The following is a 26,774-nucleotide window of genomic DNA, read 5'->3' as shown; positions in this document are numbered from 1 at the left end:
TCTAATAATAAAGGTGCACAGGAGCACTGAATTGCCTTTGCTTGACTGGATCCAATTGATTAGGAGAACACAAAGGGCTGGCCATCCTGAGACATGGACACTTGATCACAGTTCGTAAAACCAATGTTGGCAGAATAACTTCAAATTTATACAACCAAGATCCGGTTGTTTATTTTGTACAGACAAGCTGTGTTCCCTGGATTACTTCTTCCTACAGATCTTGTAAAAAAAATTATCTTTGAAAGTGAAAAACTAGTGACTAATAACAGATGAGACGCAGTGAGGAGTACTTAACTCTCCACCGAACATTAACATTACTATAAAACTAAAACAAAAACACATTACCTTACCTCAGAGAAAAATGTCAAATGGGATAACTGATGACATTTATTCTTCATCTTCCAATGAACTGAATGTCTTGTGTATCAGAACCAAAACCGAAAGATACTGCAGGTACACAGAAGGTCTATCAGAATTTGAGAGACAAAAATAGAAAGAAAAAAACTGCAAGAGCAAGGAATCTGAAATATAAACAGAAAAAGATGAAAATTCATAGGAGGTCAGTCAGCACCTGTTAAAAGAAGAGTCAGGTTATGATGTTTCAGATTGTAACTCTTCATCAGATCTGGGGACTGAACGATAAGGAGGCATTTTAGTGTGGTTGGAAGAAATGAAGAAGAAAATGGAGGGAGGGGAGGTGACGAGAACAAATCACAGAGACAGGGACCTGCACACAGCTCAATAGAAAACAGTTAGCGGATATAAAATATCATCAGTGAGGTTATGGTTGTTGTTTTTGTATCTTCACACTCTTCTGTTTGAGAATAGTGTGAGGTAGCGGAAGGATTTGCAGGCTGATTAACAGTCTGACAGGCGGCCACATGAACATCCCTTCCATGGCCGTACCCATCGTTATACCAGTCGATAGGAGGGTTAGATCGGTGAGGTGATGCAGAGACATAAAAAGGGCAAAAGAATGTGACAGCAGTGAGGGATGAAAAGACACAGGAAAAGTTTTTATAAACAAAAACGTAAGAAAAATAAAGGAGTAAAAAATAACAAGTTACAAACGCAGCACATACGGAATTAAAACAGGAATTGCAAGTAGCACATGGTGGATCCACCAGTCGTGAGAAGAGACGAACAGGTCAACAGCACTGGCCCAGACCCCAGCCCCGTGCTCTGATGAAGAGAAAAATAGATTAACATTTCAGTACATTTCATCACTTTTGACAGAGGGTTCCCCTGAAACATTTGCTCGATCTTTTTTGCCCTCATGAGTTTCATATCCAATAAGGTACTTTTGAAAGTCCAATCATTGTTGTTACGGTCAGGCATGGCAGCTAATTCGTGCGCCGCAAAATCCCACAAACAGCAAATGAATGTTAATCCACTTTTTTGGTGGTTTTGGTTGAGGGAGGAATTTTGGTCAGGATACTGGGGGAATTCATAGTGCCAAGGGATCCACCTTGTAACAAATTTGGATTCTGCCCGTGTTGCCTGAGCTGATTTTTTTTAACTTATAATTTATTAAGTTCAGCATTTTTCTCAACAATAAGCCATCAGTCTGAAACCAGACAGGTTGCCATGGTGATTTAGAATGTTAATTAGTAAGCTAAGGTAAGATCATCATGTACCATTCATGCCATTGTGAGAAAATTGCTTCCTTGTGAAACCTGAGAGCCCAGGCATCACTCCATCGTATTTGCGTACTAGGGACTTAGCAAAGATGGACACTGACGAGCCCCAGGCTCACACACCAAAGTGTAGTAACTTTGACTGACAGCTCAGTGGGCTGAAGTCCCCAACTCACACACTTGAGGTAGGTGACGAAATGTCATCAAAAAGGCTAATGGAATGTTCGCCTTTATCTCAAGGGGATTGGAATTCAAAAGTGAGGGAGTGATGCTTCTGTTGTACAGAGCCTTGGTCAGATCCCATACTGCATTCAGTTTTGGGCACTGAATCTCAAGAAATATATATTGGCCTTGGAGGGGTACAGCAGATTCACCAGAATGATACCAGAGCTTAAAGGGTTAAATTATGCACAGGTTGCATAAACTTGAGCTAAAGCACAGAGCGAACGGAGTGGATTGCGAACAGAGTGGGAACTTGAGAATTTGGTGAGGGGGAGATTAGGTGTAGAGGGGGAAGGACAGTGAGCAGAGAGGAAGAGCTCTGAGAGGAGCAGAGGCGGGAGCGGGGACCAGAGCGGCAGAGGCAAGTAAATAAAAGTCGGGGATCAAAGTCCTAAACTCACTTGGAGCAGCGGAGGTGGTAAATCTTCAGGATAAATTCAGTGGGATTGAAAAAAATCAAGGAGTGACGTCGCAGGACAGCAGGTAGGTGATTGACTGGCAGAAGGCCCAAGAGCGAGAGTGGGGTGAGAGTGGGAGGCAGTAAAGTGGCGGGAGACACACAGCTTACACGGTTAGAGTTAACTCACCACAGGCAGAAATTGAAAGGCAGACGTCACAGGACAGCAGATAGGTGATTAGTTTGGTGAGTACTACTGTTTTTTCTCTCTCTAAGTTAGGGCAGGGGTTGAACTAAGAGCTTAAATCAATAACTTAAACTACATAAATTAATTAGTTAATAAAACTAAGAATAGCGAGAGATTAAAAACTCTAATAAAGTAAATAAATAAATTCTGGTTCAACAAGCGATGGCAGGGCAGGTGATGTGTCGTAACTGCAGCATGTGGGAGTTGGTGATGACCAGTGTGATCCCCGGCAACCACATCTGCAGTAAATGTCTGCAGCTCGAGGAACTTCAGCTCAGAGTTGTTGAGCTGCAGACACTGCGATGCATCCGGGAGGAGGAGAGTTACCTGGACACTTTGATCCAGGAGGCAATCACACCCCTTAGGTTAGGTAGTTTTTTAGATTTGTTCAGTGATCAGGGACAGGAGGATGTGACTGCGAGTCAGGCAGGTACGGGGACCCAGGGTGTAGTGATGGAGGAGCCTCAGCCCTTGACCATGTCCAACAGGTACGAGATACTTGCTATCTGTGTGGATGAGAGCAAAGGCTGCAGGGAGGATGGGCAATTTGATCACGGCACTGTAGAAGGAGTAAAAAGGAATGTGGTTGTGGTTGGGGATGGTATAGTCAGGAGGATAGACACTGCTCTCTGTAGCCGCGACCGAGAGCCCCGAAGGCTGTGTTGCCTGCCCGATGCCAGGGTTAAGGATATCTCCTTGCGGTTGGAAAAGAACTTGGAGCATGAGGGGGAGGATCCAGTTGTCGTGGCCCATGTAGGACCCAAAGACATAGGTAGAGCTAAGAATGGGGTTCTGCTGAGACAGTTTGAGGAACTCGGGTCTAAATTAATAATCATAACCTCAAAGGTAATAATCTCTGGATGCTGAGCCAGGTGCAAATTAGTATAGGGACAAACAGATCAGAGAGTTAAATGCGTGGCTCAAAGTGATTGGGAGACAGGGGTTTCGATTCATTTGGCATTGGCACCAGTACTGGGGAAAGAGGGAGCTGTTCCATTGAGATGGGGTCCACTTAAACCGGGCTGGGACCAGTGTCTTGATGAATCAAATAACTAGGGCTTTAAACTAAAAAGGGGGTGGGGGAGGGGTCAGGTGAGGGGTGAGGGGTAATTTAGAAATCTAATGAGAAAAGTCAAGGCAGCAGAGCAGATTTGGGTGATAAGCAGTGTGGCAGGAAGGGACGGAAAGTTTACCAATAATAGAGCATCAGCAAGTAAGGTCAAAGCAGGAAAAAATGGTAATAAGTCAAAATTAAAGGCTCTTTATCTGAATGCAGAGAGCATTCGTAACAAGATCGATGAATTATTTGCACAAATAGAGATAAATGGGTTTGATCAAATAGCCATTACAGAGACATGGTTGCAAAGTGACCAATATTGGGAACTAAATATTCCAGGGTACATGACGTGTAGAAAAGACAGGCAGATTGGAAAAGGAGGGGATGTAGCCCTAATAATGAAGGATGACATAAAGACAGTAGTGAGAAAGGATCTTGGCTTGGAAGATCAGGAAGTAGAATCAGTATGGGTGGAAATAAGAAATAACACGGGGCAGAAAATACTGGTGGGAGTAATTTATAGGCCCCCTAATAGTAGCTATACCATTGGACATAGTATTAATCATGAAATTATGAGAGCTTGTAACAAAGGTAATGCAGTAATCATGGGGGACTTTAATTTTCATATAGACTGGGCAAATCAAATTGGCAAAGGTAGTTTGGAGGACGAGTTTGTGGAATGCATTCGAGACAGTTTCCTAGAGCAATACGTCATGGAACCAACCAGGGAACAGGCTATTTTAGATCTTGTGTTGTGTAATGAGACAGGGTTAATTAGTAATCTCACAGTAAAGGATCCTCTGGGGAAGAGTGATCATAATATGATAGAATTTCATTGAGTTTGAGAGTGACATACTTAAGTCTGAAACTAGAGTCTTAAATGTAAATAAAGCCAATTACACAGGTATGAGGGGTGAGTTGGCTAAGGTAGATTGGGAAATTAAATTAAAGGGTATAACGGTTAAAAAGCAAAGGTAAATATTTAAAGAAATATTTCAATATTCTCAACAAACATACATTCCATTGAGAAATAAAAACTCCACGAGAAAATTGATCACTATGGTTAATTAAAGAAGTTAAGGAAAGTATTAGATTAAAAGAAGAGGCCTATAACGTTGCCAAGAAGAGTAATAAGCCTGGGGATTGGGAGAGTTTTAGAAGCCTGCAAAGGGCGACCAAAAAACTGATAAAAAGGGAGAAAATAGAAAATGAAAGTAATTTAGCAAGAAATATAAAAATGGATTGTAAGAGCTTCTACAAGTAGGTAAAAAGGAAAAGAGTAACAAAAGTAAACATTGGTCCCCTAGAGGCTGAGACAGGAGAAATTATAATGGGGAATCAGGAAATGGCAGATGCGTTAAACAAATATTTTGTATCTGTCTTCACAGTAGAAGGCACAAAAAGCATACCAGAAATAATGGGGAACCAAGGGGCTAATGAGAGCGAGGAACTTAAAGTAATTAATATCACTAAAGAAAAAGTACATGAGAAACTAATGGGACTAAAAGCTGATAAATCCCCTGGACCTGATGGCCTACATCTGAAGGTTCCAAAAGAGGTGGCTGCAGAGATAGCGGATGCATTGGTTGTGGTCTTCCAAAATTCCCTAGATTCTAGAATGGTCCTAGTGGATTGGAAGGTAGCAAATGTGACCCCGCTATTCAAGAAAGGAGGGAGAGAGAAAAGAGGAAACTATAGGCCAGTTAGCCTGACATCAGTCGTCGGAAAATGCTGGAATCTATTATTAAGGAAGTGGTAACAGGGCATTTGAAAATCATAATATGAGTAGGCAGAGTCAACATGGTTTTATGAAAGGGAAATTGTGTTTGACAAATTTTTTAGAGTTTTTTGAGGATGTAACTAGCAGAGTAGATAAAGGGGAACCAGTGGATGTAATATAGTTGGATTTTCAAAAGGCATTCGATAAGGTGCCACTTAAAAGGTTGTTAAACAAGATACGGGCTCATGCGTTGGGAGTAACATATTAGCATGGATAGAGAATTGATTAATGGACAGAAAACAGAGAGTATGGATAAACGGGTCATTTTCAGGTTGGCTGGCTGTAACTAGTGAGGTACTGCAAGGATCGGTGCTTGGGCCTGACTTAGATGAAGGGACCGAGTGTAATGTATCCAAGTTTGCTGATGATACAAAGTGAGGTGGGAAAGTAAGCTGTGAGGAGGACATGAAGAGTCTGCAAAGGGATATAGACAGGTTAAGTGAGTGGGCAAGAAGGAGGCAGATGGAGTATAATGTGGGGAAATGTGAGGTTATTCATTTTGGTAGGAAGAATAGAAAAACAGAATATTTTTTAAATTGTGAGAAACTATTAAATGTTGGTGGACAGAGCGACTTGGGTGTCCTTGTACAAGAAACACAAAAAGTTAGCATGCAGGTACAGCAAGCAATTAGGAAGGCAAATGGCATGTTGGCCTTTATTGCAAGGGAGTTGGACTACAAGAGTAAGGAAGTCTAACTTCAATTGTACAGGGCTGTGATGAGACCTCACCTGGAATAATGTGTACAGTTTTGATCTCCTTATCTAAAGAAGGATATACTTGCCTTAGAGGCAGTGCAACAATGGTTCACTAGATTAATTCCTGGGATGAGAAGGTTGTCCTATGAGGAGAGGTTGAGTAGAATGGGCCTATACTCTCTGGAGTTTAGAAGAATGAGAGGTGATCTCATTGAAACATATAAGATTCTGAGGGGGCTTGATAAGGGAGAGGCTGAGAGGTTGTTTCCCCTGGCTGGAGAGTCTAGAACTAGAGGGCATAGTCGCAGGATAAGGGATTGGCTGAGATGAGGAGGAATTTCTTTACTCAGAGGGTTGTGAATCTTTGGAATTCTCGATCCCAGAGGGCTGTGGATGCTCAGTCGTTGAATATATTCAAGGTTGAGATGGATAGATTTTTGGACTCGAGGGGAATCAAGGGATATGGGGATCGGGCAGGAAAGTGCAGTTGAGGTTGAAGATCAGCCAGGATCTGATTGAATGGTGGAGCAGGCTCAAGGGGCCGTATGGCCTACTCCTGCTCCTATTTCTTATGTTCTTATATTCTTATCTTATGTGCTTAAACTTCTCTTGTATTCCCTTGAGATTAGAAGGTTGAGCAGTGTCGATGTATTTAAAATGACTCAGGGATTCGAAAGGGTAGATACACCAAAACTTTTACCTCTGATGGGAAATCAAGGACAAGGAGGCATAATCTTAAAATTAGAGCTAGGTCACGTAGGAGTGAAATCAGGAAACATTTCTTCACACTAAGGGGAGTGGAATTCTGGAACTCTCTCAAACGACTCTGGATGTTGGGTCAATTGAAATTTTCAAGACTGAGATCGATAGATTTTTGTTAGGTAAGAGTATCAAGGGATTTGGATCACAGTCAGGTAAATGAAGTTGAGGTACAGATCTGCCATAATCTAATTGAATGGCTGAACAGGCTGGAGGGGCTGAACGGCCTACTCCTATTCCTATGTTCCCATGTTTCTATGTTTTTATTAAGTCCCTCTCTCCCTCTTCTTTCTCGGACACAATGGATGAGTTGTGGCATAGAAAGCAGCAACAGGAAATAACTTGGACATTAACATACTGGACCAGCTAGCTTTAAATAGCTTCGCTAGAGAAGTTAGCCTACGTTTATAGAATTAGTAAGTTGCACCTTTATTATTTTCCAATACTGAGGAGTACAGGAAAATTGATAGTTTTCACACTGAGTACAGAGTACTAGGGGGTGTAAAGTCCGCTTTCAGGAGTAATCGGTGGCACTGAATCCAAGAGAATATCTAGCGCAAAACCCTGAAGATGGAACTTTCATTTATTGTCACATCCAAAAGATGGCACCTCTGACAATGCAGCACCCCCCCAGCACTGCAGTGACGTTTCAGCCAAGATGATGTGCTGAAATCCTGTTGGTGCTTGAAACCCACAACCTTCTGATTCAAGCTGACAAATCGTGTTTACTAAAATTAATATAATATTTCAATCAAAAACAAAATAGCACAAAGCCAAATTCCCTCTCGCCTGCGAGCAAGTCTCATTGAAACATATAAAATTCTGACAGGGTGGATGCAGGGAGGATGTTTCCCCTGGCTGGGGGGTCCAGAACGAGGGGTCAGAGTCTCAGGATACGGGATAGGACATTTAGGACTGAGATGAGGGGAAATTTCTTCACTTAGAGGGTGGTGAACCTGTGGAATTCTCTACCACAGAAGGCTGTGGAGGCCGAGTCACTGAATATATTTAAGAAGGAGCTAGATAGATTTCTAGACACAAAAGGCATCAAGGGGTATGGGGAGACAGCAGGAATATGGTATTGAGATAGAGGATCAGCCATGATCATATGGCGGGTCAGGCTCGAAGGGCCGAATGGCCTACTCCTGCTCCTATTTTCTATGTTTCTATGTTTCTAAGTCAGGCAGAGTACACCAAATGTGTGATAATCCTGACATGACCTGAACCCACTCTTTTCTGAATCCAAATCACCTTAATAGTCCAGATGTTCCCCATTGGTGCAAGTCTCGCCCCTGACACAGCCTTGTACGTGGAAGTGGGGGAGGAAGCACAACTGCCCAAAACAGGAGCCAGAAAGCCTCCATCCCCAAAAATGTTGCTGGGAGCCTGCAAAAAAAAACCAGGAACACACCTTTTTCCAGCCACATCTTCTTGCTGCCTGTTCCTTCTCAGATCATCTGATCCTCAGGACTGCTGGAGATGGGCATCCACCCAAAATGTGAGAGAAAAATGGTTCAGGAGGTCCCTCCCTCTTCATTTACATGTGATTTGAAGGCTTGCATCCGCTCCAGATGTAAGTGCTCCTCACTCCCCAGCAGAAACCCTGGCAACCCCAGGTGAGCCGCGAGGAAAGATTGAGACCTGGCATCACCCCTTTTCTCCTCTGCTTTGCGCCCAGGAAACAAAGATTTCTCCCGCACAAAGCAGAGGAAAATCAGCTCCCACAACTTTCTCTTTCAGGACCGTCTGACTCTTCTTGCATTTCTATGTGCGAATGTACTCATGCAAACTCGCCATTCAAAACCTAAGAGGTATAAATCGATGGGCGATGGATGATTAGAATGAAGGATGAAGAATGCTCATTGTATGAAGGATGAAGGAGGCACGTAAATGTGTCTGTTCGTTGTTTTATTTAATGCTGAGCCACATCATAGGGCCCTACTTTAAAACCTTGGACCTAAAAGCTTCTTTGGTATCGTTCTTTCTGCATATGTATTTCCAAGGTTCTAGCACGAGTTCTGAAGATGAAGGGTTGAACTGATTGAAGGCGGTCAAATTTGGCAGTGTTCATAACAGCAGTTTTGCATCGGTGGATGTTTCAGTGATGGGCAGTTGGAAATAAAAAGCAAAAAAAGCTGCCAATTGTGGAAATCTGAAGCAAAACCAGAAAATTCTGGAGACACTCGGCAGGCCAGTCAGCACCTGTGGAGAGAATAGTCCAGTTAAGTTTCCCTACAGCACTGCAGTGACTACACTTCAAAAGTACTTCATTGGCTGTGAAGCAGTTTGGGACATCCTGAAGTCGTGAAACGGACTATATAAATGCAAGTTCTTTTCTTTTTTCTTTTCTTGTCTTTACTTTTTTTCTTTCTTTTTTTTGAAGTGTAGTCACTGTTGTACTGTAAGGAAACTTTAACTGGACTGTTCTCTCCACAGGTGCTGACTGGCCTGTCGAGCGGTCTCCAGAATTTTCTGGTTTTGCTTCAGATTAAGGGATGATTTGATCAAAGTTTTCAAGATATTAAGGTGAACTGATAGGGTAGATAGAGAGAAACTATTTCTACTGGTTGGGGAGTTTGGGACTAGGGGACATAGCCTAAAAATTAGCCAGGACTTTCAGGAGTGAAGTTAGGAAACACTTCTACACGCAAAGGGTGGTAGAAATTTGGAACTCTCGTCTGCAAATGGCAGTTGATGCTAGCTCATTTGTTAATTTTAAATCTGAGATTGATAGATTTTTGTTAACCAAAAGTATTAAGGGATATGTGGCTAAGGCGGGTATATGGAGTTAGGTCACAGATCAGCCATGATCTTATTGAATGGTGGAACAGGATCGAGGGGTTAAATGGCCTACTCTTGTTCCTATTTTCCTATCTTCCTATGTTTCTTGCACAGACTCTTCATCAAAACTAAAAAAGTGAAATAATGAACAGCATTTTATTATGCCTAGAACAAAAGATAAGAGGAGTGGAAAACACACACACACACACACGCACACGCACACACCCACAGGACGTATGAGCAGAATAGCCTGTAATGTCCTTATAACTAAAACAGGAGGTGGTCAAATGGCTGAGTTATACTAACATGAGGCAGACGGGAAGAAGCGTGATAAAAGAAATTAAAGACACAAGAGAGACAAAGAATGTGTGAACAGCTGACACAGTTGGGGGAGAGGGGAAGTCAGGTCTGAAACTGAGACAATGATACAGGATCCAACATGAAGAAAAGCAGGCTGATACGGAGGGCAAAGATCTCCCTTCCTCCCGGCAAGGTGTTTTTTAATATTTGTTCTTTAGCTGTGGGCAACACTGACAAGCCAGTATTTATTGGCCATCCTTAGTTGCCCTGAAGGCATTAAGTGTCAACCAGGTAGTGTGGGACTGGAGTCACATATAGACCAACTCAGGTAGGAGTGACAGGTTCCCTTCTCCTGAAGGACACAGTGAACCAGTTTTCATGGTCCTTCTCTGGTTCTAGCCCACAAATTGTCAAATGTATTGATTTCAATTTCACAACTTACCATAGTGGACTTTAAACTCACAACCTCTAGGGTTGCTAATCCAGTAACATAAACCTCTAGGCTAATGTACTGATAGAGGAACTCCACCCTAAGCTTTGATGTTATCCAATATCCAATTGTGAAGGCTTTCATGAAGAGTAATGCAATGAAAAAAAGAACCTACGGTCATACAGCACCTTATCGCTTCCTCAGGGGGTCCCAGAGTGCTTCATACATAACTAAGGGTCCAATTGTTTATAAATGTTAATCTAGAGATGGGTCAGTTATAACTTTAGTTAAAATGATGTGTAAAGCATGACTATGTCCAAGAATCAGAATGGTCTCCATTAGAATAAATAACAGACCCAAAGTTTGGGGTGTGGGGGAGGGGGGGGGGAATAAGTCAGTTAAGTTTATTTAATCAGCATCATATAACAAACATATGTTCAATAATCCAAGAAATAAACATTAACCTGGTTTCAGTTTTGACTAAATTACACCAGAAGCTTGGATAGGAGCAAAAAACAAAGGAAGAGCAAATATTCAATTATGAAAACATTAGAATAGAAATAACCTTCTTAATAAAAACTGTGATCCTGAAATTCCCCAGGTGTTCTCCTGATCTCCCACTGTAATTCCGACGAAGGACCCCCAGGACCCCAAAAAAAGAACAGCAGAGATCCGGCATTACCTGTTTTTGGGGGGGTGGAAGAGGGAGCTTACAGCAGGAGACCAGGAGGAAATCTGCAGAATTTCAGGGCCTCTTAGTGTAAATGATTATACACAAGGCTTTTAGGGCATTACAATGCAAAACAAAACAAATTATAACAGAAAAGAAAAATTACCCAGCCAGGTTAAACTCAACAGTAACATTAATTAGTGTAGTTAATGTCAAGTGCTGAGCTTATGCGAACAACTACGGGTTTCAATTACATTATTCACTTCAAATAAATGATTCCTCTGCGATACATATAAATAAAACACACACACGCATCTTTATGTTGCCTGACTGATTTGTGCGTGTATGTCTTGTGCATAGCATGCACTTCCTGTAAGTATCATGCGGACTTCTTGTAACTCTTTTCCCATCACATTTTGCAAATAACCCCCCTATTGTTACAATGCAGGGTATCCTCTGACTCAATGTGAGCAGCACCACGGGAGATCAGCTAGCACTACATTATGCATCAAACTGTTTACACGCGATGGGGTGGAATTTCTGCAGGAGTTCCCCGATCTTCTGCTGAAGTTACAGCAGGAAATCGGAAGAACACCCACGGAAATTCCTGGCTTGTGTGTGTGTATATATGGCGGGCAACCATCTGTACCGGACAATTATCGCTAACCATTTTCCATCACTTTAGAAGTCAGTTACAAAGGTGCTGCTTACAACGTATTAAGCACCCCGGCTATTTCGGGCAGACTCAGCTGTTCAATAAGCCCTTTACACTTCGCTAAAGTGCAATTACCTTCATTACTTAATCCCCTGTACTTGCCAATTTAAAAGCTCCGCTGATTTCAGGTGAACTCAGGTCTTCCAGCAGTCGTTCAATAAGATCTCCGCACCTTATTAAGATGTGATCACCTTGGCTACTCACCTTTGAGTCTGTTAATCAACCTGCAATATGAAGCAACCTATTAGGTTTTTACCGTCCAACTGATATAGCGGGCAAATCACGTTAACACTGACTCCCCCGCTATAAGCGGTGGGGATATATATATATATATATAGACTTTTTGTTTTCAACACAAGCAGAAGCAACAGTAATTATGATACTATAATATTCACATATACATGAGATGCATTTTTGTGAATACTGACTCAAACTCTATTGACTTGTCATCTTACTAATGTCAGACCTTTTTCATAACTAAATTATAACGAGAAGTTGCAATAAGACATGCAAATGTTAAATTTAAAAATGTATATATAACCAGCACTGAGACCCCATGTTCGCTATCTAAAGAGGGGGGTGGAAAATAAAGCAGGGGAAAGCTGCTAGTGTGAGATCTTGGTTAAGTTATGTACTGGCTACAACATAATTCTACTTGTAACAATTGCTTCAATTAAAATAGCCAAAGTGATGACAATAATATGAATATTTATATTTTCAACTGAATGCAGTTGTTTAATATAACAAGAATAATTAATATTACTATCATTCATATGCTGTGGAATTGTTTTGTCACACTCCTGTTAAGGTTGCTATATTTAACTATTCGGGTATTTTCCAGATGACCAATGTGTTTAATTTATTTCATTGAATTGTAAGAAACATGAAATGCCAATTAACTTTAGTGTTTAATCAAATGTGTAAGCAATGACATGGTAGGAATGCCAGAATTTGAATGCTTTTGAAACTTTATGATCTAGCTATACACATTTCACATTTAACAAAAATTAACAGATGATATTTTCTTTCAGTGTGTTTTCTCATCTTTGTTATAATAGTACAATACTGGGGGCATGAAAATAGGGGAGAGGGCAAGAATGAATGAGAAGAGGTAGAGCTAGAGCTTGAGTAAATTAAGAGTAGCATGACAGAAGATTACAAAGTAGGTTCAGATGAGGGTCCTTTGGAGCATTTGATCTGTGCTCTGCAGACTATTCCCAGGGATGCACACCGAGACAAACATCAACTGCTGCTGGAAGACCATCAACTCGGTGAAAGACGTCCTTTGGTGTGCCCGAAACTTGCTGGTCTTCCAGTGCAAGGAGCTGTCCACGACTGAGTGTTGCAGACTGGCACATTGCAAGGTCCAGAACTACAGGCTGAGGGACGCACTGAAGCTGGGTACGGCCCCCGCAAAGGCTCTATGGGGAAAGGCCATAGTTTAGGGCCTCCTGCCATTTAATACCAAGGGGCTGGAATCAGAGAAACCCCCCCATCCCATGCTGAATGTAATGTATCTGTAATCTGTAATGTATCTGTAATCAATAATCTGTACTGATTGTAATGCAATGAGGTACCCTAAAGTGTTATGAACTGTAACTATCATGTATGATCGGTAATTTTATTGTTTGAATCATATTTGAACTGAACTGTATGTATCTTGCAAATTGTATGACCTGTATTGCTTTTGTTTGAAATGTGATATTGCAATTGTACTGTATGTACCTTTACAAATGTTATGATTAAAGTATATTTTTGAAACAAAAAAAAATTGATCTCATTCTGCCAGGGTCCCACGCTACTGTCTGACCATTGGAGCATTCAGCTGCTGGCTAAATGAGTCCAATGCCCTAGCCTCAGCAACCCTTCCCAGCTGATGATTGCCCGGCGCATAGAGATATAGGGCTTAAAATTCCTGCTGGGATTCTGTGTTGCCAAATGTGCGGCAGGGCAGGACGTCCACGCGCCAGTCTGCCCCAGCTCTGATGGCAGTCCAAATCTTGGGGATGGGGCTCATTAGCATAAAGAAGACAGGTGCTCACATTTTGTGGCAATCGTTGGGCATGTGTGGTCCAGAATTTTGGAGCAGCAGCTTGCCAACTCTTTTGGAGGGTGGGAAGAGTAGGCTATTAAATACACTGGAATTTTTTTTTAAAATTTCATTACACTGAATTCATTACATAAATTCAGGTTTTGCTGGTAATTCTCACTCTCGTGGATAAATCTGCTTTCAATAGATGTTTGAGTTTTTAGACATAAATCACACATTTACGTGCTTGGGCCTCAGCTATTTACAATCTATATTAATGACTTAGATGAAGGGACCAAATGTAATGTATCCAAGTTTGCTGATGATACAAAGCTAGGTGGAAAAGTAAGCTGTGAGGAGGGCACAAAGAGTCTGCAAAGGGATATAGACTGGTTGGGTGAGTGGGCAAGAAGGTGGCAGATGGAGTATAATGTGGGGAAATGTAAGGTTATTCACTTTGGTAGGAAGAATAGAAAATCAGAATATTTTTTAAATGGTGAGAAACTATTAAATGTTGATGTTCAGAGAGTTTTGGGTGTCCTCGTACAAGAAACACAAAAAGTTAGCATGCAGGTACAGCAAGCAATTAGGAAAGCAAATTGCATGTTGGCCTTTATTGCTAGGAGGTTGGAGTACAGGGGTAAGGAAGTCTTACTACAATTGTACAGTTGTAAACAATTTTACAACACCAAGTTATAGTCCAACGATTTTATTTTTAATCCCACAAGCTTTCGGGGGCTTTCCCCTTCCTCAGGCGGTGTGGAAGTACACTAGTTCGATAGATTTCTAGACATTAAAGGCATCAAGGGATATGGGGATGGTGAGGGAGATGGCGTTGAGGTGGAAGATCAGCCGTGATCAGCCGTGATCTTATTGAATGGTGCAGCAGGCTTGAGGGGCCGGATGGCCTGCTCCTGCCCCTATTTCTTATGTTCTTATGATGGATAAATTACTGATCTTCCAAATGAATAGTTCAATTTTTCACTTTTTTCACGTGGTTGAGGTATTTTTCTTTAAGGTTTCTCCTCATTCTTTACTAATGCAATTGTTCCTCTGCTGTCTAATAAAAGGGAGAGGTGTTGCTTTCAAATGAAAGAGATAGGTGGAGAAGGTGCATGAGGAAAATCGGTCTGAGCATTTTGATGTCTCTCAAATTACCATCACAACTGTGTCTGATCTAAGTGTCCTGCACCATCACCCTCATACGAAAGCTAGGACCTTTGAGATCATTGTGCCTTCATTTCAGACACTAGGACAACATTATGCAGATTCATCCTCCAAGATGATGTCAACCTATGCTGAGACTTTTGGAGGAGCGACAAAGGTGACCAGCTGTATCCAAGACCTTTGCTGCCAACAATTTGTGAGATTTGTGGAGGAAAATTGTCAGTCTTAGTGCAGGATACCTCTATATACCTCAGAATGGTATTTACCTTATTTTTTACTGACTGACAACAATTTTAAAATATATTGGTTTCCATTGTACTAATTTTAGTCCGTGAGCATATGTTAAGGCTTTGTTCAAGTGCGATTTATAACTCTAATTCAGCATGCCATTTAACTGCTTAGAATTTGCAGAGGATTTGGAGAGATGGAACCTAGCCTCACTCCTCTAGAAAAATCAGTTACCTGTCTGTGTCAGAGGAGCAGTGCCTCAGAGGGTTTACATTCAGGATGGAACTCATGCCTGAACAATGTCAACTGGCACAGTCTGATCTGCAGAGGCCTTCAGTGATTCCTATTGACAATAACTAGACATTTCCTTATGATAACTGGGCATTCCAGGCAGCAAGGGGGTGATTTTGTTGGCAATATTCAGAGTACATGCATTGATGCATTGTCCTGGAAACTTTTTTTCAAATAGTCTTAAGAGACCGTTGTACAGACTGTGTGGTTTTACTGCCTATTCTAGAACCCTGGATGTGATAGTCCATGCCAAAATACAGTTTTGGATGCTGCCATTTGAATCAATGGCAGATATCAACTTTAAGGGTTTTTGTTCCCTCAATGTGCAAGTGACCTGTGATGCTGAGCACATTCTCCTCCTGGTGAATTACTTCTTCATCATAAACTGATCATGTGTTCTCCAGTTATATGAACAAGGTGACTGACTGAAAGGCTGTGGGAATGCATTAATACGTTGGTTAATGAGACTAACCAGCTCTCAAATGCTAGTTGACCAATTGATATAACCAAGTGAATAATTGTGGGCGCAACCTTGTTAAGCCAATCTTTGGCTGACTCAAAGGTTTTTTTTTGGTTTTGCTGCCCGCATTGCATTCAGATCGGAAAGAGGCCCTGCAAAATCAGAGAAACGGGCAACTTCACACTGAGGTCTGATGCAGAACATTGGCATCAGGAAGGGTGCTCATCTGGACATCTGGAATGCATCCAAGCCCTCCAAGGATGATACAGAGATTAAATGGTTTGCTTTGGGAAGAGGGGAACATTTGTGTCAGCAAGAGAGACTGAACAGCATTACAAATAGTTCTTCAATTTAGAGGCCTACTCATCTCAATGCAATTTGTGTCCTGCCCACAGTTGCTCCTATATCCTTTCTGAATTAATTACCGTAACCTCTAATGCCGAAAATAATAGACCTCCTCATGTTATTTTAGTTGTTAAGAAGGTTGCTAGATTATTTCAAGCAATAATCTATGCCTTACCCATACTTAGGAATGTAGGAACAACAATAGGCCATTCAGCCCCTTGAGCCTGTTCTGCCATTCAATTAAATCATGGTGGATCTGCACCTCAACTCCATTTACCTGGCATTGCCCCATATCCCCAGCATCCACAGCCTTTTGGGGGAGAGAGCTCCAGATTTCCACTACCCCTTGGGTGAAAAAGTGCTTCCTGATTTCATTTCTAAATTGTCTAGCTCTAATTTTAAGATTATGCCCCTTTGTTCTGGACTCCCCCACCAGAGGAAAAAGTTTCTCTGTATCTACATAACATCTACTGTAACATTCAAGCCAGACAAGTGCCAGGCAATGACCATCTCCAACAAGAGAGAGTCTAACCACCTCCCCTTGACATTCAACGGCATTACGATCACTGAATCCCCCACCATCAACATCCTGGGGGTCACCATTAACCAGAAACTTAACTGAACCAGCCATATAAATACTGTGGCTACAAAAGCAGGTCAGAGGCTGGGTATTCTGCGACGTGACTCACCTCCTGACTCCCCAAAGCCTTTCCATCATCAACAAGGCATAAGTCAGAAGTGTGATGGAATACTCTCCACTTGTCTGGATGAGTGCAGCTCCAACAACACTCAAGAAGCTCGACATCATCCAGGACAAAGCAGCCCGCTTGATTGGCACCCCATCCACTACCCTAAACATTCACTCCTTTCACCACCAGCGCACTGTGGCTGCAGTGTGAACCATCCACAGGATGCACTGCAACAACTTGCCAAGGCTCCTTCGACAGCACCTCCCAAACCCGCGACCTCTACCACCTAGAAGGACAAGGGCAGCAGGCACGTGGGAACACCACCGCCTGCACGTTCCCCTCCAAGTCACACACCATCCTGACTTGGAAATATATTGCCATTCCTTCATCGTCGCTGGGTCAAAATCCTGGAACTCCCTTCCTAACAGCACTGTGGGAGAATCTTCATCACACGGACTGCAGCGGTTCAAGAAGGCGGCTCACCACCACCTTCTCAAGGCAATTAGGGATGGGCAATAAATGCCGGCCTCGCCAGCGACACCCACATCCCATGAATGAATTTTAAAAAACCATGTCAAATCGCTTGATCATTTTAAAGACCTCAATTAGATTACCCCTCAACCTTCTGAACTCCAGGGAATACAACCAAGTTTATGCAACCTGAGGTGCGCTGCCCAAAACTGAATGCAGTACTCCAGATGGGGTCTGACCAAGGCTCTGTACAACTGAATCATCACTTCATCACTTTTGAATTCCAACCCCTATTTTTTCACATACAAGATGGTGCTGGATTTGAGAGAGAGATTTCAAGTAAGTGCTTCATCACCTGTAACTACATCGAGACAATTGACATAGCAAAATTGAATGGGAAAAGTTCACATAGCAATTTTATCAGTGAAGTGTATCCAAAGAACTTGCCTAGGGGAAGTAAGGTTTATGGACAAGAACTGCTTGCCCATGCAAGAATTTTAGTATATAGATGAATGCAACAAAAGCACAGAAGTAGGTGTATATTAATGTTGCTATTATGTGTATTTCCATTATTTCCATCATTCCATGATTCATTACACTTTTTTCCACACTGGATGGCTTTGTGTTGCTGTCCTTATCCCTTTACCATAGGAGGAAGGAGTCACATACAAATGGAAATGTGGAGTGGCATAGGAAGCATCAGCTAGTGCCTTGGCATCAGGAGAGAAGGCGACTTGAGCCACATCAAGGGAGGTCTCAATCTTTTGGGGGCAGTCACATAACAAGACAATACCAGCAATGGGTATTTAACTTACTGAAGTAGGCGCTGACTGTCAGTAGGGAGAACTGCAACTGCTCCAGTTCATAGAATCATAGAATCATACAGCACAGAAGGAGGTTATTTGGCCCATCGTGTCTGTGCTGGCTCTTTGAAAGAGCTCCCAATTGGTCCCACTCCTTTGCTCTTTTCCCATAACCCTGCATTTTTTTTCCTATTTAAGTATTTATCCAATTCCATTTTGAAAGTTACTATTGAATTTGCTTCCACCATCCTTTCAGGCAGTGCATTCCAGATCACCACAACTCACTGAGTAAAAAAAATTCTCCTCATCTCCTCCCTGGCTTTTTTGCCAATTATCTTAATGTTGAGTCCTCTGGTTACCCATCTTCCTGCCAGTGGAAACATTTTGTCCCTATCTACTCTATCAAAATCCTTCATAATTTTGAACACCTGTATTAAATCTCCTCTTAACCTTCTCTGATCTTAGAAAACAATCTCTCCATGTAACTGAAGTCCCTCATCCCAGGTACCATTCTAGTAAATCTCTTCTGCACCCTCTCCAAGGCCTTGACATCCTTCCTAAAGTGTGGTGCCTAGAATTGGACACATTACTTTAGCTGAGGTCTAACCAGTTATTTATAAAGGTTTATCATTACTTCCTTGCTTTTGTACTCTATGCCTCTATTTAGAAAGCCAAGGATGTCGTATGCTTGTTTGCTTTACTCCTCAAGGGTTTGCTTGACGTTGGTGCTACAGAAGAGTTGCTCTCTTAGCTGCGGTAGTACAACACTAAAAGTGAGTGTTCGTAATGAATCAGATACCGAGCTGTAGAATTGCAGTGACTGATGTATTTTACAGATTGCTCTATGTTGGACTGACGTAGTGCAATATCTGTCTGTAGGCGCTGCTGTTGATGATTTGATGCCTGGGTTGCGACCGGGGCACTGACCCATTGCTTTGCCTTCATTTATCTATGGGGGATTTATCAAGTGAATTTTCCTAACTGGATATCTCCTCAGCAGGCTGACGTCAAAAAACATTGAGAGGTGTTGGGCTTTATAAGAGCAGAGTTACTCGCCAGCAATGGAAAACCAGGGAAAGAGAGCGAAAAACCAGCCCGCTGCCGAGTGAGAACCATTACAGGACTTTCTGAATTCCGATTGAGCCTGCCTTAGGGATACGACGCCGAGATACTGCCATACTGCAAGTAAGTGGGGAGCTTGCAACCCAAGGAAGTAGCATTTTCAAATCGAAATTGTTCCCTTTTCCAACATGCTGTCCTCAACTCGGATCCTCAAGTTGAACTCAAGGGGGCAAATTAATAGAGTTTTAAATCACTTCTTGTCTAGAAAAGGTGTCGCCCAGCCTTATATTATAGCCATGTCAATAATTAGAAAGTTACCTTGTATATTTCTTTCTATTTGTTTGTAAGTATAGTGTTACGGAATTTTAACAAGAATAGTTTTCTTCCCAATTGTATACTTTCGACATGCAACATTTTGAGAAACTAACAAAATTTGAAATGACTGTGGAATTGGAGCAGCTCCAATCGGAATCGGAAAATATACAAGCACAAGAGCATTTTTTTCCCGTCCAATGCGTGCAACCAAATTGGTTTATGACCTCCCGCTTCCCGATTAATCGGTTTACATTCATTGCAGTAAAATAAAATGGTCCATGGTGATAAGAATCGTTACAGTTCGTGCTAAAGAGACGGGAGGTATTATCGGTGAGAGTTTCCTATGTCTTTGTGTTCATTTGCAGGTACGGGGAGAAGTCATGCACTGTCTGAAACTCTCCACCTTCTTCCTTGTCGCCTCCGTGTCCCTGAGCTCTTTGGACGGATTACAGGCTGCCCCAAGCAGGTCTGTGTGTAAAAACACGTTTTTAAAAAAAACTTACTTGCCATTATACTTTTATCTTATTAGATTATATTTTGACCGACGATACTTAGCACGAATTCAATCAGCACAGCTGCAAATTATTACTAATGTGCAGTTGATGTCGTGAATTGGGTAAATATTTGCCTCTTTAAAAATATAATTATATACTACAAGGTGCTTAATTTCTAGGTTAACCGTGTAAGTTCACAATTGATCGGTTACTATCAAACAAAGGGATGCAGGGATTTGGTCGCGAGAAATCTGTGCTCATGGAAGCCACTCCAGATCAGAGCGTAGGGAAACCATGTTATACTGTTTATATCGTGAGAGTATAACTATTTTCATGGTATTAATGTTTTCTTTTTAAGCTGTGGGTATTGTCCCGAAAAGGCCTTATGAGATGTACTAATCAGTCTAATGGCTTTTATAGTATAAATAGAGGATATCGACTATTACAGCATCTGCCAGAGAGACAAGAAGGTTATTGGTGAAAATATTCTTTCTCCTTTTAATTCGCAGGTACAAAGAGAAGTCATGTACTGCCTGAAACTCTCCAGCTTCCTCTTTGTTGCCTCTGTGACTGCCATGGCTCAGTGGTAGCACCCTCACCTCAGAGTCAGAAGACTGTGTGGTTCAAGTCCCACTCCAGAGATTTGAGCACATAATCCAGGCTGGCACTTCAGTGCAGTACTGAGGGAGTGCTGCATTGTTGCAGGTGCTATCTTTTGGGTGTGACCTTAAACCGAGGCCCTGCCTGGCACCTCAGGTGGATGTAAAAGATCCCAAGGCACTACTCAAAGAAGAGCAGGGGAGTTCTCCATATATCCGGGCTAACATTAACCAACATTACTAAATCAGAGTAACTGGTCATTTATCTCATTGCTGTTTGTGGGACTTTGCTGTATGCAAATTGGCTGCCACATTTCAAAAGTACTTTGTTGACTGTGAAGCACTGAGGCCATGAAAGGCGCTATATAAATGCAAGTTCTTTCTTTCTATGCACCTGAGGTCCAATCTGATATCATATTTAAGCAGTGAATGGGCCTGACCACATATAGTGCATAAGCAAGAAAGTTGCAAATATGTCACATCCAGTTGGGTCCAGCCAATTAAAAGTGGGACCGGGAGCGTAATCAGGCAAAAACTTGCTGGACCAGGAGCACAGAGTCGATGGGTGAATGGGACTTGATGCGAGTTAGTATATGGGCAGTAGAGTTTTGGATGAGTTAAAGTTCATGGAGGGTGGAAGATGGGAGGCCGGCCAGAAGAGCATTGGAATACTCGAGTCTGGAGGTAACAAAAGCTAACAGAACACTGCTCTCCAAGCCGCATCGCAATGTATGTTTTCTTTTTTATCTTTTTTTTTATTGTTTCCCACCAAATCAGATACTCTGCAGTTTCCAGAGACCGAGGTGCTGTACCCCCTGAGTGGAATTCCTGGTTGGTCCCAATGCTGAGGAAGAGGTCCCTAACTGGCTGGCCAGCTGCTTTACCTATGGAAGAGCTTTACAAAGCAATGAGGTACTAATGACCACACATTACATGACCCCAAATAAAAATAATCTTCAGCTCAAATGGCTAGCTTCACCGCACTATGCAGCATCCTGAACACTTGCTGAGATGTGAAAAGAGCTGCAGGTACTGGAAATCTGAGATAATTAACAGAATATGCAGGTGAGTCAGCATTGGAAAAAAGAAAAGAGAGGTTAACATTTCGGTTATGGCCCTTTATCATAACTGAAAACTATAAAAGACAAGCAAGCATTTTAGTAAGGTTGAAAAACAGAGGGAAAAGAAATGGAGGGGAGAGAATGTGCACAGTTCTGGTCTCCATATTACAAGAAGGATATAGAGGCACCGGAGAAGGAGCAAAAAAGATTTACAAAGGTGATACCAGAATGAGAGGTTATAACTATCAGGAAAGACCGAACAGTCTGGGGCTCTTTTCTCTAGAAAAAAGACTAAGGGGTGACCTAATAGAGGTCTTTAAGATTAGGTTTGATAGGATAGACGTAGAGATGATATTTCCACTTGTGGGAGAATCCAAAACTAGGGGCCATAAATATAAATGCAGTAGGGAATTCAGGAGAAACTTCTTTACCCAGAGAGTGGTAAGAATGTGGAACTCACTTCCACGAGGAGTGGTTGAGGCAAATAGCATAAATGCCTTTAAGGGGAAGCTAGATAAGTACATGAGGGAGAAAGGAATAGAAGGATATGCTGACAGGGTTAGATGAAGTAGGATGGGAGGAAACTCGTGTGGGGCATAAAAATACCAGCATAGACCAGTTGGGCTGAATGGCCTGTTTCTGTACTGTAAATTCTATGTAATTCTGTGTATGTAAAGAATGCTGAACTATAAAGCCAAAGCAGTAGAATACAAGTCAGAGGAAGTCATGCTGAAACTGTATGGTGCTCTGGTCAGACCACATCTTCAGTACTGCATCCAGTTCTAGTCCACGAGACACCAGGGAGATAGATGGTGAACCACTGGAGGCAGTTTACAGAAGAGCCACATGGTTGACCCCTCTTGTCAGAAGTCTGACTATTGAGGTAAGATTGGAGAGATGTGGGGTTTTCATCCTTGAAAACAGAACAACAGAAACATTAACGTACCTCCTCCTGAAGAGTGGTTCCTCCTGATCGGCCAGCATTCACACTTTCTGATGTTTATCATCTAATGCTAATATTCATTCTGTTTCAAGACTACAATTAAAAATTTCATACTCTTCTCAAATAACAAAATTAAAATTACATGATCAGTTAGGATCTTTTGATGCTTGTCTGTGCATATAGTGCAAATGCAAACAAAGGAAAACTAAAATTTAGGGTAAAGGACCTGAATGCTGATAACTAACAAAATATTGGCCCAGAGATTGCACTGGATGGGAACTAACGTCGTCCGCCGCTCGTTAGTTATAAACTCCCTCACAAACTATTTGCGGGCTTTTTAGCAGCAACTTGCTTCAATGGTGAGTTGCAAAAAGTTTAGCGTCCTTTCCCGGGCTTCCCTGAGCTGTGAGAGAGGGGAAAGGATCTCGCTCTTCCCTCAACCAATTAGTTTGAAGCATCCTTGAAAAGCCATGCAGAGTCAGAACCAGGAAGTGAAAGTTACAACCGTAAATTCAATGTAAAATCAGTTAGAGAAAGCGTAATAAACTGAGGGTAAGAAATATCAAATTAAAAGACAGAGATAAAAGAGACAGACAGAAAAAGTTTAAAAATTTTAAATTTTCTTTTAATTTTTTATAAGTGCCCAACAACAATTAAAATTGGAAGTAATGAGTCACCACATTTTTAAAAGTTAACTTTCAGTACCAGAGAGATTGTTTGGCAGTTATTAAGACTTACTATGCTGTTAAAAGTTAGTTTATACCTAAAAAACCCAGAGTACCTTTTCTATGGAGAGACTAATTCATTTCCAGCTGGGATATGTAGCAAGTTTGCTCTGGTCCATTCATTCAGCCGATGAGCTGTCCTTCCCGTGCAGCTTTCAAACGAGCAGGGCAAGTGATAGAGCAATTTCCGGATTTCCGCGTTTGACTGCGCATGTGCGCTCGCTGGAGCTCGCTCTTCCATTTGCACCGAAATAACGGTGAGCCCTGTTAGCATCGCCATTATTTTGTGAGCAATTTCCAGGCCATAAGTGGAGACTTACATTGTAATATTGATTCACTCATTCGCGCGTGTATTAAAACTAATTGGATACAGCAGCAGATTTGTATTTTGGAATGGCTGCTGGCTTTTGATGAGGCAAGACAGTCAGAGACCTGAAACAAATTAAGGGATGGGTGAAGGAGAATATTAACACTTAGATGTTCATTTTATTGAGTGGTAGATCTTTTTAAACTCAAGCTTTAACCCCAGTTTTTAAGGATGTTTCGATTGATACTATAGTAGTGAGAAACATGATTTATTTATCTGCTTATCACTGTGTAACTGGTCATGACTGGAGTCTCTCAGTCCCTCCTTCAAGGTGGGATTTGAGCTCTGTGTTTCAGGGAGGTGTTAGCGAGAATAGTAGAAGTTTAACATTGGCATTGTGCTAGCACAGTAAAGGGGAAGTTCTGCAGTAACCTTGACTATCACACTGCTTTATTACACTGTTAAGTAAAGTTGCAGTAGTATTTCCTTTCCAAGATCATCTTTAGTGACATAAAATCAGAGGAATGAAAAAGTGTCATTTGTTCGGTGATTGATTTTTAAAAAAAATCTTTGTAATCCGCTGATGATGCTGAATATTCACTGCATGAAATTGACATGTTAGGTTCACGACTAGCAAAGCTAATAGAATTCTGAACTACTAAGCCAAACAAGTCAGAGGAAGTCGTGCTTAAACTGTATGGTGCTCTGCTCAGACCGCATCTTCAGTACTGCATCCAGTTCTGGTCCTCGAGACACCAGGGAGGTAGATGGTCAAGCACTGGAGGCAGTTTACAGGAGAGTCATTAGGTTGGTGCCTTGTGTCAGAAGTCTTACTTATAAGGTAAGATTTTCATTCTAAAAAGCAGAAATCTGAGAGGTGACTTTATTGTGATATATAAGATAGTAATCAGTAGGGAAAAGGTAAATGAAATCCAGAAAATTACTTCAAACTAAATTGTGAGTGTAGGACAAGGGGACACAGATTCAGACTAGTATAAGGCACATTTGGGACTGATATCAGGAAGTTCTTCTCACAAGGAGAGACCAGCACTCCCCAATATAGTAGTGAGGCAGAAACCCTGGATTTAGTGAAGAAACATTTACATGCCGTAATGGGAGCTCTCGCGTGTTTCTAAATAACTGAAGTGAGATGGGCCAAAGGGCCTCCCTAGTCTTAATTATCTTGTGATTTGACCTTTAAAGGGATATAAGGCTGGGTGTGGTATAATGGGACAGATGATGATTGACAGCGTAGGTCTTGAATGACTGGCTTCCAATTGGATGTTTTTGGTTCTCTAATTATCCCTAGGGTTTAACCCTGTGAACACCTTGTTGGAAAGTAAGCATTCGTGTCACAGGGCTGCTGATGACTGGAGCCTGCATGTCACTGTTGGGTGTAAACCTTAGGCGCATTGCTGAATAAAGTGGGCATGTTATGATGGGAGGCCTCATCTGGTAGCAGGGGAGAGTGTTCCCTAGTTATTTTGATCCATTCTGTGGTACCTCCCATTGACTAATATCAGTATCCTGTGTTCATGGGGCTTCTAGAAAAAGCTGTAATTTAGATTCTTATCCTCCTAGCTGAAGAAATATTAAGTGGCATCTGTGAGAATGGAAAAATTGTGATTTCAAAATGAATTTTAAAGCACTGACAAATATTTTTACATCTAAATCAGTAAGAATATATTTAATCTTGAACATCCAAAACAATATAAGGTATTATATTAATCCTTTTAAAATCACTTTTGTATTGTTATATTTGCATACCATCCAGGACCAATGTACCCACTGGTTTACAAGGCTATCTGAAGCTAAGTGGGAATAATCTCAGCCCCCAGTGACATGTCTACCCCTTCAGGTCCCATCAGTGAGTCAGGCCGGCTGATCATTTATCAAATGACCTAGAATATTGCAGATCTGCCTGGGTCAAAAAAAAAATGAATATTGTCTTAAAACAGCTATAGGATTAACCTTGGATGTATCTTTCATGCAGTATTATTCTTGACAATATTTCTCTAATGGAACTGAGCTGATATTTGGACAATGTTTCCGTGTGACTCACAGTTTGATTTAAAGTTCCGTTAATAGGTAGCACTTGAGTTACTGGTTGGTTGCCCGTTGATATTTCCAAAACATTCTCTCTTACATAAGATCTATACATAGGATTGGCAATTTTGTTTGCATTCAGGAGTGAAATCAGGAAGCATTTTTTCACACAAAGGGTAGTAGAAATCTAGAATTCTCTCCTCCAAAAAGGCTGTGATTGCTGGGCCAATTGGAGATTGCAAACAGAGATCGATAGATTTTTGTTAGGCAAGGGATATGGAGCAAAGGCGGGTAAATGGAGTTGAGGTACAGATCATCCATAATCTAATTGAATGACAGAGTTGAGGGGCTGAATGGGCTATTCCTGTTACTAATGTTCTTATTACGCAGTCACAATGACATTTTTCTCATGGTATTTCCTGAATAAGCTGAAGCTTTTATCTTGTTCCTTTGTGCCACAAAGTACAGCGACCCTAACAGAGTCTATTATTTATTCTATTTACTCTTGAAGCTTTCACGTGAGGAAGACGAAATGTAACACTGCCACCTGCATGACACAACGCCTGGTCGACTTTTTGAGTCGTTCCAACAACAACTTGGGTGGTGTCTACACGCCAACAAATGTGGGGTCAAACACTTATGGCAAGAGAGACGGCGAGGGACTGTACAGCAGACAACTCCTGAGTTATCTCCAACCCTAGAACTCCGAGCAATCCAGGGCCATTTTCTTAAACTTACTAGATTCTTGCTGTAGCTCCAATGTCGGTAGAGGATGATAATGCTCACCTGTTTTAGAAGTTTCAAGCGGTGGTGCCCTGTTTCACTGTTCCTGGCCGGTTGTGCTTTGGAACGATAGTATGGAAATGACCAGGTTCATTGCTATATGTATGAAGTTCCCTGCATGTTTTTAATTTAAAGAAACCTGCTGGTACTACATGAATTAATTGTAATAACTAAGTTATTTGGAATCTATTAAAGACAAATATTGAGAATTTTTTTTAAAAGCTGGACTATATTTGAATTTCTGTGTAGATATCATTGTTGAATG

At 41.6% G+C, this 26,774-nt stretch overlaps 1 protein-coding gene across 1 annotated transcript; it reads left to right on the top strand.

Annotated features, from left to right (window-relative positions):
* The first annotated feature begins 19,277 nt into the window (after nucleotides 1-19,277).
* LOC137341466 (calcitonin gene-related peptide) lies at nucleotides 19,278-26,546 on the top strand. Its single transcript, XM_068004569.1, has 4 exons — nucleotides 19,278-19,359; nucleotides 19,917-20,017; nucleotides 21,422-21,556; nucleotides 26,238-26,546. The coding sequence occupies exons 2-4, from the start codon at nucleotides 19,932-19,934 to the stop codon at nucleotides 26,425-26,427; spliced, it is 411 nt and encodes a 136-aa protein (XP_067860670.1). The 5' UTR covers nucleotides 19,278-19,359; nucleotides 19,917-19,931; the 3' UTR covers nucleotides 26,428-26,546.
* Nucleotides 26,547-26,774: the final 228 nt, after the last annotated feature.

The sequence above is a fragment of the Heptranchias perlo genome, chromosome 24 (genome assembly GCF_035084215.1).
Source record: "Heptranchias perlo isolate sHepPer1 chromosome 24, sHepPer1.hap1, whole genome shotgun sequence".
NCBI classification, from domain to species: domain Eukaryota; kingdom Metazoa; phylum Chordata; class Chondrichthyes; order Hexanchiformes; family Hexanchidae; genus Heptranchias; species Heptranchias perlo.
This window is presented reverse-complemented; position numbering and strand designations above follow the sequence as displayed.